The following is a 15,486-nucleotide window of genomic DNA, read 5'->3' on the forward strand; positions in this document are numbered from 1 at the left end:
AATTTACTCAAATAAAATAATAACTAAAAAAAGCGTTTGTAAAACATGCGTTTTCTGTTATTCTAACCCCACATTTTAAGAATTATTTTCACGTACTTATAAATAAAAGTAAACAATTTTATATGTAGGACTAAGCAAGTAAATGTTATAAGAATATTTACATGTGGAGTTAAAAAAGTTAGTATTTTCGAAGATTTCAGTACCTAAAACCTTGATGGTTTGATCGTTTTTTGCACCTGTTTATTCGTTTTACTGCGGCGTCTTTGAAAATAACCAGATGGCATGACATAACATTCCTATTATTTGATAAGCTTTAGATTATTCAGTTATTAAATGTTTGAAATTATTTGTCTTTGCGGAAAACACTATTTAAAGAATATGGGGCCCTTAATGTCGTTCGTAATCGATGCCTACTGGCATGAAACATTACTTTGTATCTACTGACAGAGTGACCTACTTTTTGTAGGTGCCACAGACTTCTATATATACAGACACATTTACTAATTTTCTATTCACGACAAATAAATATAATTAATAAATAAATAATGGAGTGATTGGAGTGAAGTGGAATCTAGAGTGTCATTTTTATAGTATTACCTACATACTATTTGCATATGTTTCAGTGTATTTTACTTATATTTAAATTGCATTGTTATGTATATAAAATATTCAGCCATCAGATTTCTTTTCATCGGCAAGTAATTTTTGATTTCAGGTTATGTTAATAGATTTTGTTTTGTCTTCCGAAGTTAATAGCAATAATTGTGTCAACATCTGAACAAGTATCTATTAACTGAAATAAATAAACGATGAAAATTACTGACTAAAAATAAACTAAGAATTTTTTATTGCTAGTTGCTACATAAATTATATGATGTGCTTATGGTTAATTTTGTGGAGTATTCTTCGACATTATTATCCCTTAACCATCAAGTAATGTTGTCAAGTCAAGTAAACAAAAGCTATTTATGAATGACTTACCATACGACGTAAGGCTTACGTAGTCTATTTTGTATTAGAAGTCTGTGTATGAAACATAAGGTTATTGCAACCCAACAGTGCAAATTTAAAGTTGAATTATTTTTCATCAGATTTAGGAAATGTTAAATAATAAGGTTTGTGTTCAAAATTTTCTCCATGGTGTTTAAAAAATTATACTGAGGTCATTTTTTAAATTATTTATTTAAAAAATATTATGTATGCATCACAAATAGCAATTTACAAATATAAAGTACAGATTACTGATTATGAATTATTTTAATAGAGGTTTGATGGCATTTTCAAGTTTAATGGAATCAGCGGCAAATTTTCTTATACCGTCCGAAAGTTTGTCTGTAGCCATTTGATCTTCATTAAGCAACCACCTAAACTTAGCTTCTGTTAGTTCAAGTTTATCCAAATGTGACTTCTCTGCCTTTTCTTTACTTAACTTCCTTGGGACGGGATCGTTGCTTGCTTTTAATTCACTAAGTAGTCTTGGTTTGATGGTCAAAAAGTCACAACCAGCCAGAGCCTTAACTTCTTCTGTAAGTTAACATCAGTGTTATTAATAAATATTTTTCAAAAGAATGACTACCAAGGTCAATATCAATATACCCACCTATGTTACGAAAAGATGCCCCCATCACAACAGTTTTATATCCAAACTTCTTGTAGTAGTTGTAAATTTGTGTTACAGAGACCACTCCAGGATCTTCATCGGCGGAATATGTTTTTTGACAACTGTCGTTTGCCCTATGCCAGTCCAGGATACGGGCAACATACGGTGAAATCAATGTAACTCCTGCTTCGGCGCAAGCTACCGCTTGGGCCAAATTAAAAAGCAAAGTCAAATTACAATGCACTCCATGTTTTTCTTCCAAAACTCTAAAAACAGAAGTTTCTGTAGTATCAAGTCTTTATTTACAAGGTTATTCATACTTGGCCGCCTGAATTCCTTCCCAGGTTGACGCCAGTTTGATCAAAATACGTTCCTTTGAAATACCCTCATCCGCATAGAGTTGGATAATTTTTAAAACTTTTGCAATACTAGCATCTTTGTCGAAAGATAATCTGAAAATGGTTTTCATCATATTAGAAAGGTATTAAAAGTAGAAAAAATTTTAAAAATCTTTCTCATTGGAACTAATGTATTGTTAGTATTATTAAAATAGCTTTTATTTAATAGCACGAGGGGTAAAAAATTCAACTTTCAGGAGCCATAGGTCGAAAACAAAGGACTTTCAGACTTTGTGCCCAATGACACTTTTTATCCACGCATTCAGAACTATCACAAAGCAAAGTTTCAAAAAAATTAGCCAAAAGCCACTTTCCATAAGGAATATGTATGATTAATTAGAAGACTTCTTAGCCATGGGCGTAGCCAGGAGTTTTTCTAGGGGTGGGTCTTGGACTGTAAGCTCTATGAAGGCCTTTAAAAAAAAAAGTGAGTCCAGGGCTGCAAGCTTAGTTTAGTTTAGTTTAGTTTATTTATTTTACATATAGACATTAATACATGTATAGCAATAGTCAATATAATGATACAGTAAAACTGTACACTATTATTACAAATAAAAAATAATTTTAAATATAAAAACATTAAACACAAAAACAATTCAAAAAACATCCGCTACTTGAAGAAAAACATTTAGCAGTTAAAGGTCATAAAATTAAAAAACCTTACAATGTAAAATATTCTGGAAGAGAATAGTAACACCTATCGAGCAAAAACTTTTTTAAAATATGTTTAAAAACATGCAAGTTTTTACAAGACTTAATATTTTCCGGTAGAGAATTATAAATTTTTAAGCCAATGTGGTCAGGAGATCTTGAAGCAATCGATAATCTTGCAAATGACAAATGGAAGTGTTGCCCAATTCTAGTATTAGCAGAGTGAATATCACGATTCAACATAAAGTTATTTTTGTTTTTATAAACATATACACACAATTCCAAAATATATAACGACGTAACAGTTAAAATATTGAGCTCAACAAAAATACCTCTACAACTATGCGTGCTAGAAAGGCCAGCTATTGTTCTTACTATTTTCTTTTGAACTTTAAGTATTGCTTGGGACAGAGTGGACTCACCCCATAAACAAATACCATAACGAATATGTGAATCTACACGAGCATGATATAAACTTAACAACTGTTGTCTCGTTAAAACATCTCTTAGATTTAAAAATAAAAAGTTTATGGAACTTAAATATGAAACCACATTTTCACAGTGTGGTTTCCATGTCATGTGCTCATCGAGTAATATACCCAGAAATTTTACAGGTTCTGAGCTAGTCTTAATTGAAGAATTACCAATTTTTATGCACAGAGGCTCACACATTTTTTGTCGAGTATGAAAACGCATAATTNTTTATTTTGCATATAGACATTAATACATGTATAGCAATAGTCAATATAATGATACAATACAGTAAAACTGTACACTATTATTACAAATAAAAAAAATAATTGTAAATATAAAAACATTAAACGCAAAAACAATTCAAAAAACAAACCAAAAAAACATCCGCTACTTGAATAAAAACATTTAGCAGTTAAAGGTCATAAAATTAAAAAAACCTTACAATTTAAAATATTCTGGAAGAGAATAGTAACACCTATCGATCAAAAACTTTTTTAAAATATGTTTAAAAACATGCAAGTTTTTACAAGACTTAATATTTTCCCGGAGAGAATTATAAATTTTTAAGCCAATGTGGTCAGGAAATGAAGCAATCGATAATCTTGCAAATGACAAATGGAAGTGTTGCCCAATTCTAGTATTAGCAGAGTGAATATCACGATTCAGCATACACTTATTTTTGTTTTTATAAACATACACACAAGTCCAAAATATATAACATACCTCTACAACTTCCGTATATACAGGGTGAGTCAGTTTTTTGTAGACAAACTTTAAAAGGAGATAGAACACATGTTTTTAAAAAGAAAAGTTCCTATAAATACATGTCGTAGAAGGCTTCGTTTCCGAGATACGGGGTGTTGAATATATATATTTTTTCTCGAATATTCATTATAACTATAAACGAATGCTTAGATTTTTTTCATGTTTGGGAGATAATGCCTTTTAATTAAGGGGCATAAAACAAGCGATAAAAATGTTCAAAAGCTTGCACAGTGGCGGAGTGGAGGGGGTGCTCAACCCCTTTCTTAAACAGAACTTCTACGCCAATGACTATTTTAAAAAAAAACTGTTATTTTCATTATCTACATATAGTTTAACAAAAATAATGTCCATTCTTCTGTCTCGAAATTCCTGTGCGTTTCCGAGTTATTTTGATTTTTAGTGTTTGATGTGGTACTAAATTAATTAATTTATTATCAATTATCGGCTAAATATTTAATTCTTTCAACGAAACCTACCTAAATATGGTTTGTTAAGGATTCTAAAAAGCCGAAATCTCTTATTCTTTATCTCTTTCCAATGTAGTCAAAATAAATATTTGTTATATCAAGCTATACTCAAATACAAGACTTTTATAAGTTGAAATCTGTTACATTACATACATACAATACATTATTGTGCAGTTGCCAAAAAGTTTTAAGAAGTTGTTAATTAAATATTGTTATAAATTCAAAAAATTTCTCCATAAACATTAACATCAATGTTCATTCAATGTTTTTTTTTTTAATTTTAGTTGCAGTACATTAGTATTTACGCAGCACATAATAAATAAGGATTGTTAAAATTAGTGTACTAAACAGATTTCAACTTATAAAAGTCTTGTATTTGAGTATGGCTTGATATAACAAATATTTATTTTGACTACATTGGAAAGAGATAAAGAATAAGAGATTTCGGCTTTTTAGAATCCTTAACAAACCATATTTAGGTAGGTTTCGTTGAAAGAATTAAATATTTAGCCGATAATTGATAATAAATAAATTACTTAATTTAGTACCACAACAAACACTAAAAATCAAAATAACTCGGAAACGCACAGGAATTTCGAAACAGAAGAAGGGACATTATTTTTGTTAAACTGTATGTAGATAATGAAAATAACAGTTTTTTTAAAAAATAGTCATTGGCGTAGAAGTTCTGTTTAAGAAAGGGGTTGAGCACCCCCTCCACTCCGCCACTGTGCAAGTTTTTGAACATTCTTATCGCTTGTTTTATGCCCCTTAATTAATAGGCATTATCTCCCAAACATGAAAAAAATCTAAGCATTCGTTTATAAGTTATAATGAATATTCGAGAAAAAAAAATTATATTCAACACCCCGTATCTCGGAAACGAAGCCTTCTACGACATATGTTTATAGGAACTTTTCTTTTTAAAAACATGTGTTCTATCTCCTTTTAAAGTTTGTCTACAAAAAACTGACACCCTGTATATACGGAGAAAGGGAGATATAGGGTGAACCGTACAATTATTGGACAGTGACAGTTATTGGACATGAACACTTCGAAGGTGCTTAGTGTTTTACTTAGTTTTATTTTAAGTAAACATTGACTGTAGCACCATCTATTATTATTCTTTGAAAATAATTGTAGTCGCGTTGAGCATTTCACGAGATGTCTCTGTAAATTACAGAAATCTGCAGTGATGGTCTGTCATGGCAGATTTCTTAAGAATTCGTTAAGGCACGAATTTTACATTGTGCAATATTTTTCGAAGCTGTAGTGATTTAATAAAAATTTGAGTTATTAAATGCTTAAAGGTAGGTTTATTTTACTGAAACGTGTATTTTTTATAAGGAACAGTCAATTATTTATAATAATTAGTCTATGTCCAATAACTATATCAATGGTGTTCTGAATTTTAGTTAATGGACAAGTGTCCAATAACTGTAATTTTGGCTTGGTGTGATTTATTTACCCTTTTTTAACACATACCTATGTTACTCTAATAAAGCTCTATTTTTATCTCATTCATTTGACCTGTTTATACAGTTATTGACAGAGGTGTCCAACAATTATCTTTTCCTGTCCAATTACTGTATAACCTAGAGGGGTATTTTCTAGCATGCCTCAGAAAAGGAACTACAATCTTGATTTGGTGGAAAAGGCTGTAGGTGAATTTAAATCAAGTTAAGGATCTTACAGATCTGTATCAGAAAAATACGGAATACCAAAATCAACAACAGAATTCAGGTTAAAAGATCCTGGTCATTGAGACTCATTTGGGCCTCCTATAGTTTTATCAGAAAAGGAGGAGGAAATTCTGTCAGGTTAATAACCACCATATTCACATTCCAGAAGATGACGACTTATATCTATGTCACATTATGCTACAAAACAGAAAATGAACAAGGTGAATCTGACGAAAAAAAAATTGAAAATGAGGAAGAAGAGAAAGGAGAAATAGTTTATATATATTTATGAGTTGTTTAAACAAACACGCAAGGAACATTTTTATTAAGTGGTCAGACACCTATTAAAGTGTTTTTTTTTTAATAGAATTTCAGTTATCTAATGTGTCCAATAACTAATATTAAACCGTCCAATAACTAACAAATACGTCCAATAACTGTATTTTTTGCATTAAAGTTATAAATACATTTCTACAAAACACATGTCAAAGTTTTATTATAATTACTAACTATTATCTTAATGTACACGAATTAGGCTATGCTCTGGATGTATTTTCTTTTCATTTGTTTCATTGCAACTTTCGGATGTGATACAGAGTATTCAGTATTTTTCTTAAGTGTCCAATAACTATGCAGTTTACCCTACATACACCTATCCTGCACTTATATTCAGCACCGTGCTATGAAATCGTTAGCTTCAAAGCTCTATATTTTTAAACCTACACATAGGATCGCTTTGGGCCCATGACAACTTTTGCTCAGGAAGGTGAGAGCTACATCATATTTCAATTCCAGCCATTTTGACCGAAAGCCATTTTCCATAAGGTTTGTGCGGGGTCCTTTGTAATATACCTTCATAAATGATTATAAGGCACGTGACCAGTAATTTTGTTTGAAATACGTACGCAACTAAATTTCGATAAAATTAAAACAAGATTATATTAAAACGCAAAATTCTGTTTTCAACCAATCAGCGATCGCATTATCTCGAGCGTAGACCTAGTTATGGGGATTTTTTGGTTCAAAAGCATTAAAATTTAATTATCTTTTTAAATATTGCACATTTTCATCTACAATAATGTGTGACATTTGTAAATATGACGAATTTATACAATAAATAAACTATATATATAGCACTGAAAGAGATGTTCTGAAATACAATGTATGAAATTACTATGTAGCTTTGGCGAGATCACCAGTATTTACATCAATGAGATAGAAAGAATGCTTTTCCACGGGTGTGGTCAAATTTACAATTATTTTTCAGTATCGCGACTGTGTAGTCTCCATGATTGCGACACTAAATTAAGTGAGAAATAGGGATTTTTTTTTTCTTACAAATAATTACCTACATGATGATTCTAGGCATATTAACTTTGTATAATTTCTAAATACTTCTTCGTTTTCAAACTAAAAATGTTAAAAACAATAATGTTTATTTAAAATACGTATATATATTTTTTGTAACCAAAATATCACGTTATTGTAGGTTATCAGACACCTCATACAATTATACACGGCGACCAAAAAGAATCCTCGTATCCTTTGGTGAATTTTTTAAGGGGTCCTTCGTATAAAGTTTTTATCTATAGTAGGATCGTATACAATGCAAAGTAGAGCAAAAAATTGTCGGCCTTTTATCAAAGGAAAATCGTGTCATCATTTTTAGGAGGCGTAAGATAGATTATTTCAAATTTAAAATGAAATTCAATGTAAAATCTGAAATACCGCTGCATACGCACTGTGTTCTGGTAGTAGCTGCAGTCGCTCAGGTGCATCGAGTGTACGAACTGGTCGGTTATACGTCAAATACTAACCTGGCGAGCTTTGCCGTCAATTAGAGAGCGCTTCCAAAAAACAAGTAAACAACAGTGGCGCGTTCAGAGGTAAAATGTAGTACATATGTGGAATTTAGGAAACAAATTGGATTTATAATAAATTACATTTAAAATAAATAGTTTATGAGAATAAAGGAATTTTTGTAGGAACAAGGGTGCCAGATCTGAACTGATCCGCTCGTCCCTTCATAATGTATAAAGAAATTATTCAATTTGTAAAACCCTTAAAGACGTACTTCATTGGTTCCCTTGACAGGCAATGATTTATTACTTTGCATCGAATATGATCGTACTATAGGAGGCTTCGTTAAAAAGATACATGATGTTATACATCAAAAATATTTTTAATTAATTTAAATAATTTAAAAACTAGTAAGTGCAATAATTTGAAATTGGGCACATGTATTTATGTAAACGTTGTCCAAAATCTGAGGCCATTTCCTACAATCCAGATGTTGCAGTGGCAGAGATACATAGGGTATCGGTGGCGTATTTTTTCTAAATAAAATAATACGCCACTGCTTTACGGTAACAATCATGATATTTTCGTATTTGTCTTTCAATTTTCTACAAATTACTACTCTCTTATGTTTTAAGGAAAAAGCCTGATTTTCGAGTAAAACTTAAAAAACGAACTGAAGACACATTTCGACATTCGAATAAAATACGGTTTAAATTTACATAGTAGGCTGCGGTAGCAACTTTGACATTCTGTCAATAGTTTGATTATTATTACCATAATTGTTTTTAAAATATCAATTGCAAACTATTATTAGTTAATTTCTAATTTCTGGACTGTTTAATTAATTTTTATAATGGAATATACCCACGAAAAGTACGTCGATATTATTTTTATCTACGGATTTTGTAATGGAATCGCTTGCCGGGAGTATCAACGTAGGAAATAAAAATTAAAATTTGGCCAAAATAAATAACTAGGCAGTGTCTTAACAAGTGTCATTATCATAATCATTAACTTTTTTGCAAATGCGAATTAACACATCAATCTTGATTAAGTAATAGCAGATTCATAATTGCTATAAAAACATTTTCTAACCATATTTATAACACGCTTTTAAAAAATATAAGCACTAGTTTTTATTTTAGAATAATTAGACAGGGACTTACCTAGCATCAACCTCTGTGGAAACTCTGCCTGGTACGATTTTTAAAATTTCTTTTCCAAACAACACACACACTTTATCCATGGCATTTTCAAGCTTTTCCTCCCGCGTTGTTCCAGTTTCATTTCCATAGGTAACAGCTTTATCGATCAAAGATTTGTACTGAGGCAATGTAGCCGCAGCCAAAATTAAGGAAGGATTTGTTGTGCCATCCGTGGGTTTGTAAATTTGCATTGCTGAATGATATAGAAAAATTGTTATTAGTGACACAACTTGTTCGTTGATATGAGCAGTAGCCGTATTCTGTAACTTTCTTACAGTGCTATATAACTTTATAGCCAGAAAAAAATTTCGCAAGATAAAGCGTAACTTTTACAGAAATATTTAACTTTGTTTTTTTGTGACATTTTAAGTAAATCTGCATAATACTTTTTCCTATATTATTAACGACAGTTACTAATAAAAATTGTAAAAGTTCAACGCTTGTAGCCCGTACCAAGTTACAGAATACCACCCCAGGTGTCTAATTGGAGAGGTCTAGATGAACCATTTCCCAAGGCTTGTATTCACTTTTTTAATATTGCAAAACTACTATCATTTGAATTCAACCTCCAAAATTTCTTTTCTGAATGCGCTACTACAGGTTCGGAAAGCACCGATGGTCCATCTGCCGTTACGTGAGAGCGATAAAGTAAGACATAGAAATCCATGCGATAGAGAAGGATGGCTATAATGAAGGCGTCTCATAGTCACCGCCCGTTTCGCCCTTCCACAAATAAGATCCACTGGTTTTTTAAATAATTTTAAATGTTATTAATAATTAATAAGAAATATACCAGGAATATTTGCGCGAATACGACAATCAATGAGGCGAAGAGTTGAATCGTGTGTCACGTCTGAGGGAGGTCATTTTGAACATTTGTTGTAGCTTTGAGCCTTTTCAAAATTTTATTAGTGTTATTTTCTGTTATTGTTCTGGTTTAATGTTATTGTATTAGATAGTTCTTGATAATGTATTAAAGAAATAAAAAATACGCGTTAAGATGTTTTATTTTTTTGCATCAAGACGGCGCCCCATACGAAGAAAAGGCAAGAGAGATTTTTTGTCACAAATTGAACGAGGAATTCAAAAATGATTTTTAATTTGTAATATCTCAGTGGCGTACTATTTTTTTCTTTAAAAAAATTGAGATTATTATTACCCGTACGCGCGCCAATGATGAACATAAAATTCTTAATTGCGTGTCGAAAAATGCGCAATACCTCTTAAAACCCACCAAATTTCATTTGCACATCTCGACCGGTTTCAGAGCAATAAATTAAATCGTCAGTTTTAAGAAAAACTTTGACACCCCGTGTCTCGGAAAACGAATCATTTGCGGACATACGTTTATAAGCAAACTGCCACTATTTTCTCATGTAGAATGACCCCCTGAAATTTGTCGCACTTATTTACTAACACCCTGTATATGAACGTATCAAACGATTCAATTCCTACTTCAGTAGGTACATTTAAAAAATGCTATTTAATTAACTGTAACTGTAACTATTTTAAAATTTTAAAAATTCCGCGCGAATATACCTACTTAAGGTGGCCATATTCCCGGTCGAGAAATAGTGAAATTTCTGGCGTTTTTAGGTACTGAAATCTTTGAAAATAAAACGTGTAGAACAAAAGTAAGCGCAAAAATAAAATCCTTGATGTTTTGTTTATTCATTGTTACCATTTAAATTTACTCAAATAAAATAATAACTAAAAAAAAAGCGTTTGTAAAACATGCGTTTGCTGTTATTCTAACCCCACATTTTAAGAATTATTTTCACGCACTTATAAATAAAAGTAAACAATTTTATATGTAGGACTAAGCAAGTAAATGTTATAAGAATATTTACATTTGGAATTATATATAAAAAAAGTTAGTATTTTCGAAGATTTCAGTACCTAAAACCTTGATGGTTTGATCGTTTTTTGCACCTGTTTATTCGTTTTACTGCGGCGTCTTTGAAAATAACCAGATGGCATGACATAACATTCCTATTATTTGATAAGCTTTAGATTATTCAGTTATTAAATGTTTGAAATTATTTGTCTTTGCGGAAAACACTATTTAAAGAATATGGGGCCCTTAAGTGCAAGAGATAATATTTTCTCAGACGAACACTTTTGATAAGGGTACCTACACGATTTACCTGTATGATCAAATGATTGTCGGTTTGGAAACGTACTAAAACTCATTATAGTGGTTTTGTTTTTGTTATTGACTGTGAAGGTAAACTAAACGAATAACGTCAATAATAATGTAAAAATGAAACGGAGAGGAAAGGGGCAAGCAAAATGTAAATATGCAATGAAGCAAGTCTGCGTGTTCTACGATTACCTACTTTGGTGAAAACGCAAAAATAAGAAGTACTTAATTTTCAAAACTATCTTAGTCTGTCAGGAAATCAATCAATTATAAAATTCTAGAACTAGTGGAGTCAAGATAGCTTAAAATTACGCATTATTTCGAAATAATTATGGGAAGCATGGATTTTCCTAAAACCTTTTGAAATTATCTTGGAGATAAGTATTAGAAAAAAGTTATAAACTTATTTCTGTACGCTAATTGTTTTTAATTGTTTAAACAATAATAAATAGTTTTTTTAAGAACATTTAAAATAATTCAATGAATTTTAAATCGAATTCTTTCAAGTTGACAATATAAGGGTTTTCGATGTCGCTGAACAAGAATATGAAGTCGGTAAATGAAAATTCAAAATAGCTGATCCAATATGGCCACCTATTTTAAACAATTTATTTAACAATTATCGATTTTAAATCAACTCGCTTATATTTGTAATATAGGGGTTTTTGAGGTCGCTAAACAAGAATATGATGTCGGAAATTGAACGTTCAAAATGGCTGACCCAATATGGCCGACTATTTTAAACAATTTATTTAACAATTATCGATTTTAAATCAAACTCGCTCATATTTGTAATATAGAGGTTCGAAAAATGAAAATTGTAAATGGCTAAAGAGGTTTTATTGAAAATATGTTTTATTTTTTAAAAAACAAATTTATTACAAAATAATTAATTTTTAAATCTCATAGAGTTCTTGCTCTTCTTCAAAAATAAAACACTGATTTTAAATACAAAATTACAAAAACAAAATCAACATGCACCCCCCTATCATATTCATATACCTATAAATATTAAACTCATACATTTACAGGTTCAGCATAAAAGAAAACGAATATAAATAGCTTAAATGCAAACTGAAGATTATTTGTAATATTAAGTAATAATATTACATTAAATAATTACAAGTGTACGAGAATACCTATAACCTCAAAGGACAAAATATGGGAATAATACACGTTTTAACACACTGATAACTGCAGCTTACTCGAAAACATAAAAATCATATTCTTATAGCATTTATAATAGTAATTATCTAATTCTCATAAATGAAAAACGCTTTTAGAATAAATAAAACTGTAAGTAACAAAAAAATATTTGGTGTGATTAGCTTCGTCAAAAAAACTGACAAGAAAAACAACTTTCAAAATAAAAACTTATATTCACAATTTCGGATACATAATAATATATGTTTTAAAAATAATAATTATTAAATCAAGTCATCAAAAAAGTTATTTTTTTGCTGTTATACAATTTTACACTTATTACTATAAATAAAAAAAATTATTTTTCGCTGGATTTACTTTTTTTAAGGTCTTAACTTAATTCTTTGATGGTTTATTAAACAAAAAAAATTTTTTTTTACATTATTACCTAAACTTTATTTAACAATAATTTCACGGATTTTTCATGAAATATTTTAATTTTTTGTTTTTTCAACTATTATTTCAATTTTTAAGAAAAATAAAATACACCATCTTAAAGTAGAGATCACATTTACAACTATTTGATCTATAAAGTATGGCTTAAAAAGTCAAATTTGTGATTTTTTAAATTATTGAATATTGGGCTCAGTATTTTTCAAATTAAATTTTTAAGATTTTTTCCATATCGCTCACTGTTTCAATCGTCATTTGAAGAGTAATCTGTGAAAGGTACAGATGTTTATTTTAAAAATTAAAAGAATGACAGCTATTTTATTATTATTGTACAAAATTATAGAATGACGTAACTTTGTATATGTAGTATATATATTTTTTTCTCAAGTTTAAAGACATACAATTTTGATAGCCGGATGACTCTTCTTTCATTTAAATTTTTGTAAGGTCGATTTGATCAATTAGATCAAAAGTTTATAACAAATTTAGTGTAGCGCGCTCGCGGCCACGCGCTCGTCGAGAGCTATATAGGTACTTGAGGGCCGCTCGTCTCATTTTTCGTACGTTAGAAAAAAAATTCTACAGCTTTCAATTCGCAGTTTAGAAAAAAACTTTATTAACATTTTTTATGTAAAATTTCCTGTTCTTTCGAATGGAGTAGTTATTTTTTTTTAATTATATTTTTTTATATATTTTGCAAAAACTGTAATTTTCCAACTAATTTAGCGTACACTCTACAGTTGATAACTTTTTGTATGTTGTTTCTGACAACTTTACAAAGAGAAAAATAAAAAGTTCTCTTCCAGTAATTTTCGCGAAGTCAAAATCTATCTTGACTCCACTATAAACCATCCGAGCGATAATATATAAAAAATAATGCAAAAAGGTATAAACTTGGGTACTTACATTCAAAGTCGGCGGTATCGGCAACAACGACCGTTACGGCCTTCAGTTGGTCGAGAGAGCTTGGCATCTTGCTTCGTACTGACCACAGACCATATACTGACACTGAGACTGAGGCTCTGACAGGGCCCGAGAACTTATACTTGAAAATATGGGGAAACTGGGAACCACGTGACTTGAGATGGATATACAAGTTGGAGAAAGAGTCTATAGACGTCGCCACAAAGATTTTGTAGAATACGAATTTTGACAATTGCAATTATGAATCATTTCATGTAATTTATGTTGTTCATATTTATTGTTGGTTAGGTTTGGCGAGTGTTGGTGTGTTTTATTTGTATTTTTAGTGTGTTTTCACATTTCATTCACTGTATAACATAATAATGTCTGATCATATAATCACATTTTTTTATTAATAATAAAATGTTTTGGTTTTTTGTTTGTTTTAATAAAAAATGTCTGAAAGTTTGTCGTGATCAGAGGTAGGTAGTTTTTTTATGGCTATCAACACAACGAAAAAGTTGCATAATAAATCTGTATTACAAGAATTATTCAGATTGGTTTAGTAAAATTATTTACTTGTAATATTTTTTATTCACCGTGAAATCTAATATAATATAGAAAGCAATGAAAGCTGCTCTATAATCATTTCCACTCTTTTTTTTTAAATATGTACTGAAATTTGAAATTTTTTCAACAAACATTTCAAAAAGTTACAGTATCAAAATTATTTCTTAGTTTAAGTAGGAAGGCTATTAGAGCTTTTAAAAGTGTCTTTAATGCTTGAGCGATTTTAATTCTTTTTGTTAAATTTGTATTTATTTTCTCATGGTGACAAAAATTAATTACGTGAAAATTATTTTAACAAAACCAATTTCTGAGTGATCTGTGTAGGGTGAGATTTGTTATGTAATTTTAAATTTAGCGGCGGCAGAATACCTAAAACAAATATTATTGGGTAGGTATATAGTTAGTAGTATATAGTATATATATATGGCGCTTGCATCTTTTACCAGTTACAGGTAATTTAACTCACTGTATTACCGATAACTCCTAGAAAAGGAAAGCAATAGAAGTTGGAGAAAGTGTCAATAGTTAGTGCTGTTACTTACCACCAAATGTGTTCAAGTTTACGATCTACAGTATCATTTATCTAGGGCTCTGACATAGTGAAATCGTATTTATTTACAAAAATTGTGCACAGATAAAACCATAATGAGTAAATAAATTTGTTTACCTACTCTTACGGATAAAACCAGTTCAACGTTCAGAGGTGTATAAATTAGACCTGATTGGACGATGTTAAATATGATGGAATAGAAAATAATCTGTGTCAATATTACAATCGCCTGTTAAATTTAAACTACTTTATTAATATTTGAATAGCCGCATGTTATTTTAAAAATAACATCATCAATTCCAATGTCCACTGATAATGTGACTGAAAATTATTACAATTACAATGTAATGTAATATATTATTCAACGTCAACGTTGTATTCCTATTTTTATAAAATAAACGACCATCTTTTCGAAGTTGTTCAATATTTACCTATATTTTGTAATAATAAAGTAAAAAAATAACCTCATGTTGTTCATGTCAGTCCTCCTCCTTATCATTATCAATGTTAGCACCGAAGATATTTATTAAAATATCGTTTATTTTAGAAACAACAAAAACAATTTAATGACATAAATTATCTGTATCAGATGAACAAATATTAGTGTTTGAATAAAAATGAGCCACATTGATAACGTGATCCTTTAAATACAGGGTGTTTTTGAATGGAGTAGCATAAATGA

General features: G+C 30.0%; 1 protein-coding gene across 1 annotated transcript; it reads right to left on the bottom strand.

The window, feature by feature from the left end:
* Positions 1 to 1,201: 1,201 nt before the first annotated feature.
* Positions 1,202 to 13,788, bottom strand: LOC108910527 (transaldolase-like). The gene is made up of 5 exons (XM_023455008.1): positions 13,688 to 13,788; positions 9,004 to 9,235; positions 1,921 to 2,052; positions 1,601 to 1,866; positions 1,202 to 1,524 (listed from the first exon to the last, which is right to left on the bottom strand). The coding sequence occupies exons 1-5, from the start codon at positions 13,752 to 13,754 to the stop codon at positions 1,253 to 1,255; spliced, it is 969 nt and encodes a 322-aa protein (XP_023310776.1). The 5' UTR covers positions 13,755 to 13,788; the 3' UTR covers positions 1,202 to 1,252.
* Between the last annotated feature and the right edge of the window lie 1,698 nt (positions 13,789 to 15,486).

The sequence above is a fragment of the Anoplophora glabripennis genome, unplaced genomic scaffold, assembly GCF_000390285.2.
Source record: "Anoplophora glabripennis isolate ALB-LARVAE unplaced genomic scaffold, Agla_2.0 scaffold501, whole genome shotgun sequence".
Classification (NCBI taxonomy): domain Eukaryota; kingdom Metazoa; phylum Arthropoda; class Insecta; order Coleoptera; family Cerambycidae; genus Anoplophora; species Anoplophora glabripennis.

What these genes read in the sequence shown, in the direction of transcription:
- LOC108910527 (XM_023455008.1), bottom strand. Translation starts at nt 13,754, where the DNA reads ATGCCAAGCTCTCTCGACCAACTGAAGGCCGTAACGGTCGTTGTTGCC. An exon ending in CGATACCGCCGACTTTGAAT is followed by an intron (nt 9,236 to 13,687) that starts GTAAGTACCCAA and finishes TATATCATTCAG; the next exon opens with CAATGCAAATTTACAAACCC. An exon ending in GGCATCTTTTCGTAACATAG is followed by an intron (nt 1,525 to 1,600) that starts GTGGGTATATTG and finishes GTTAACTTACAG; the next exon opens with AAGAAGTTAAGGCTCTGGCT.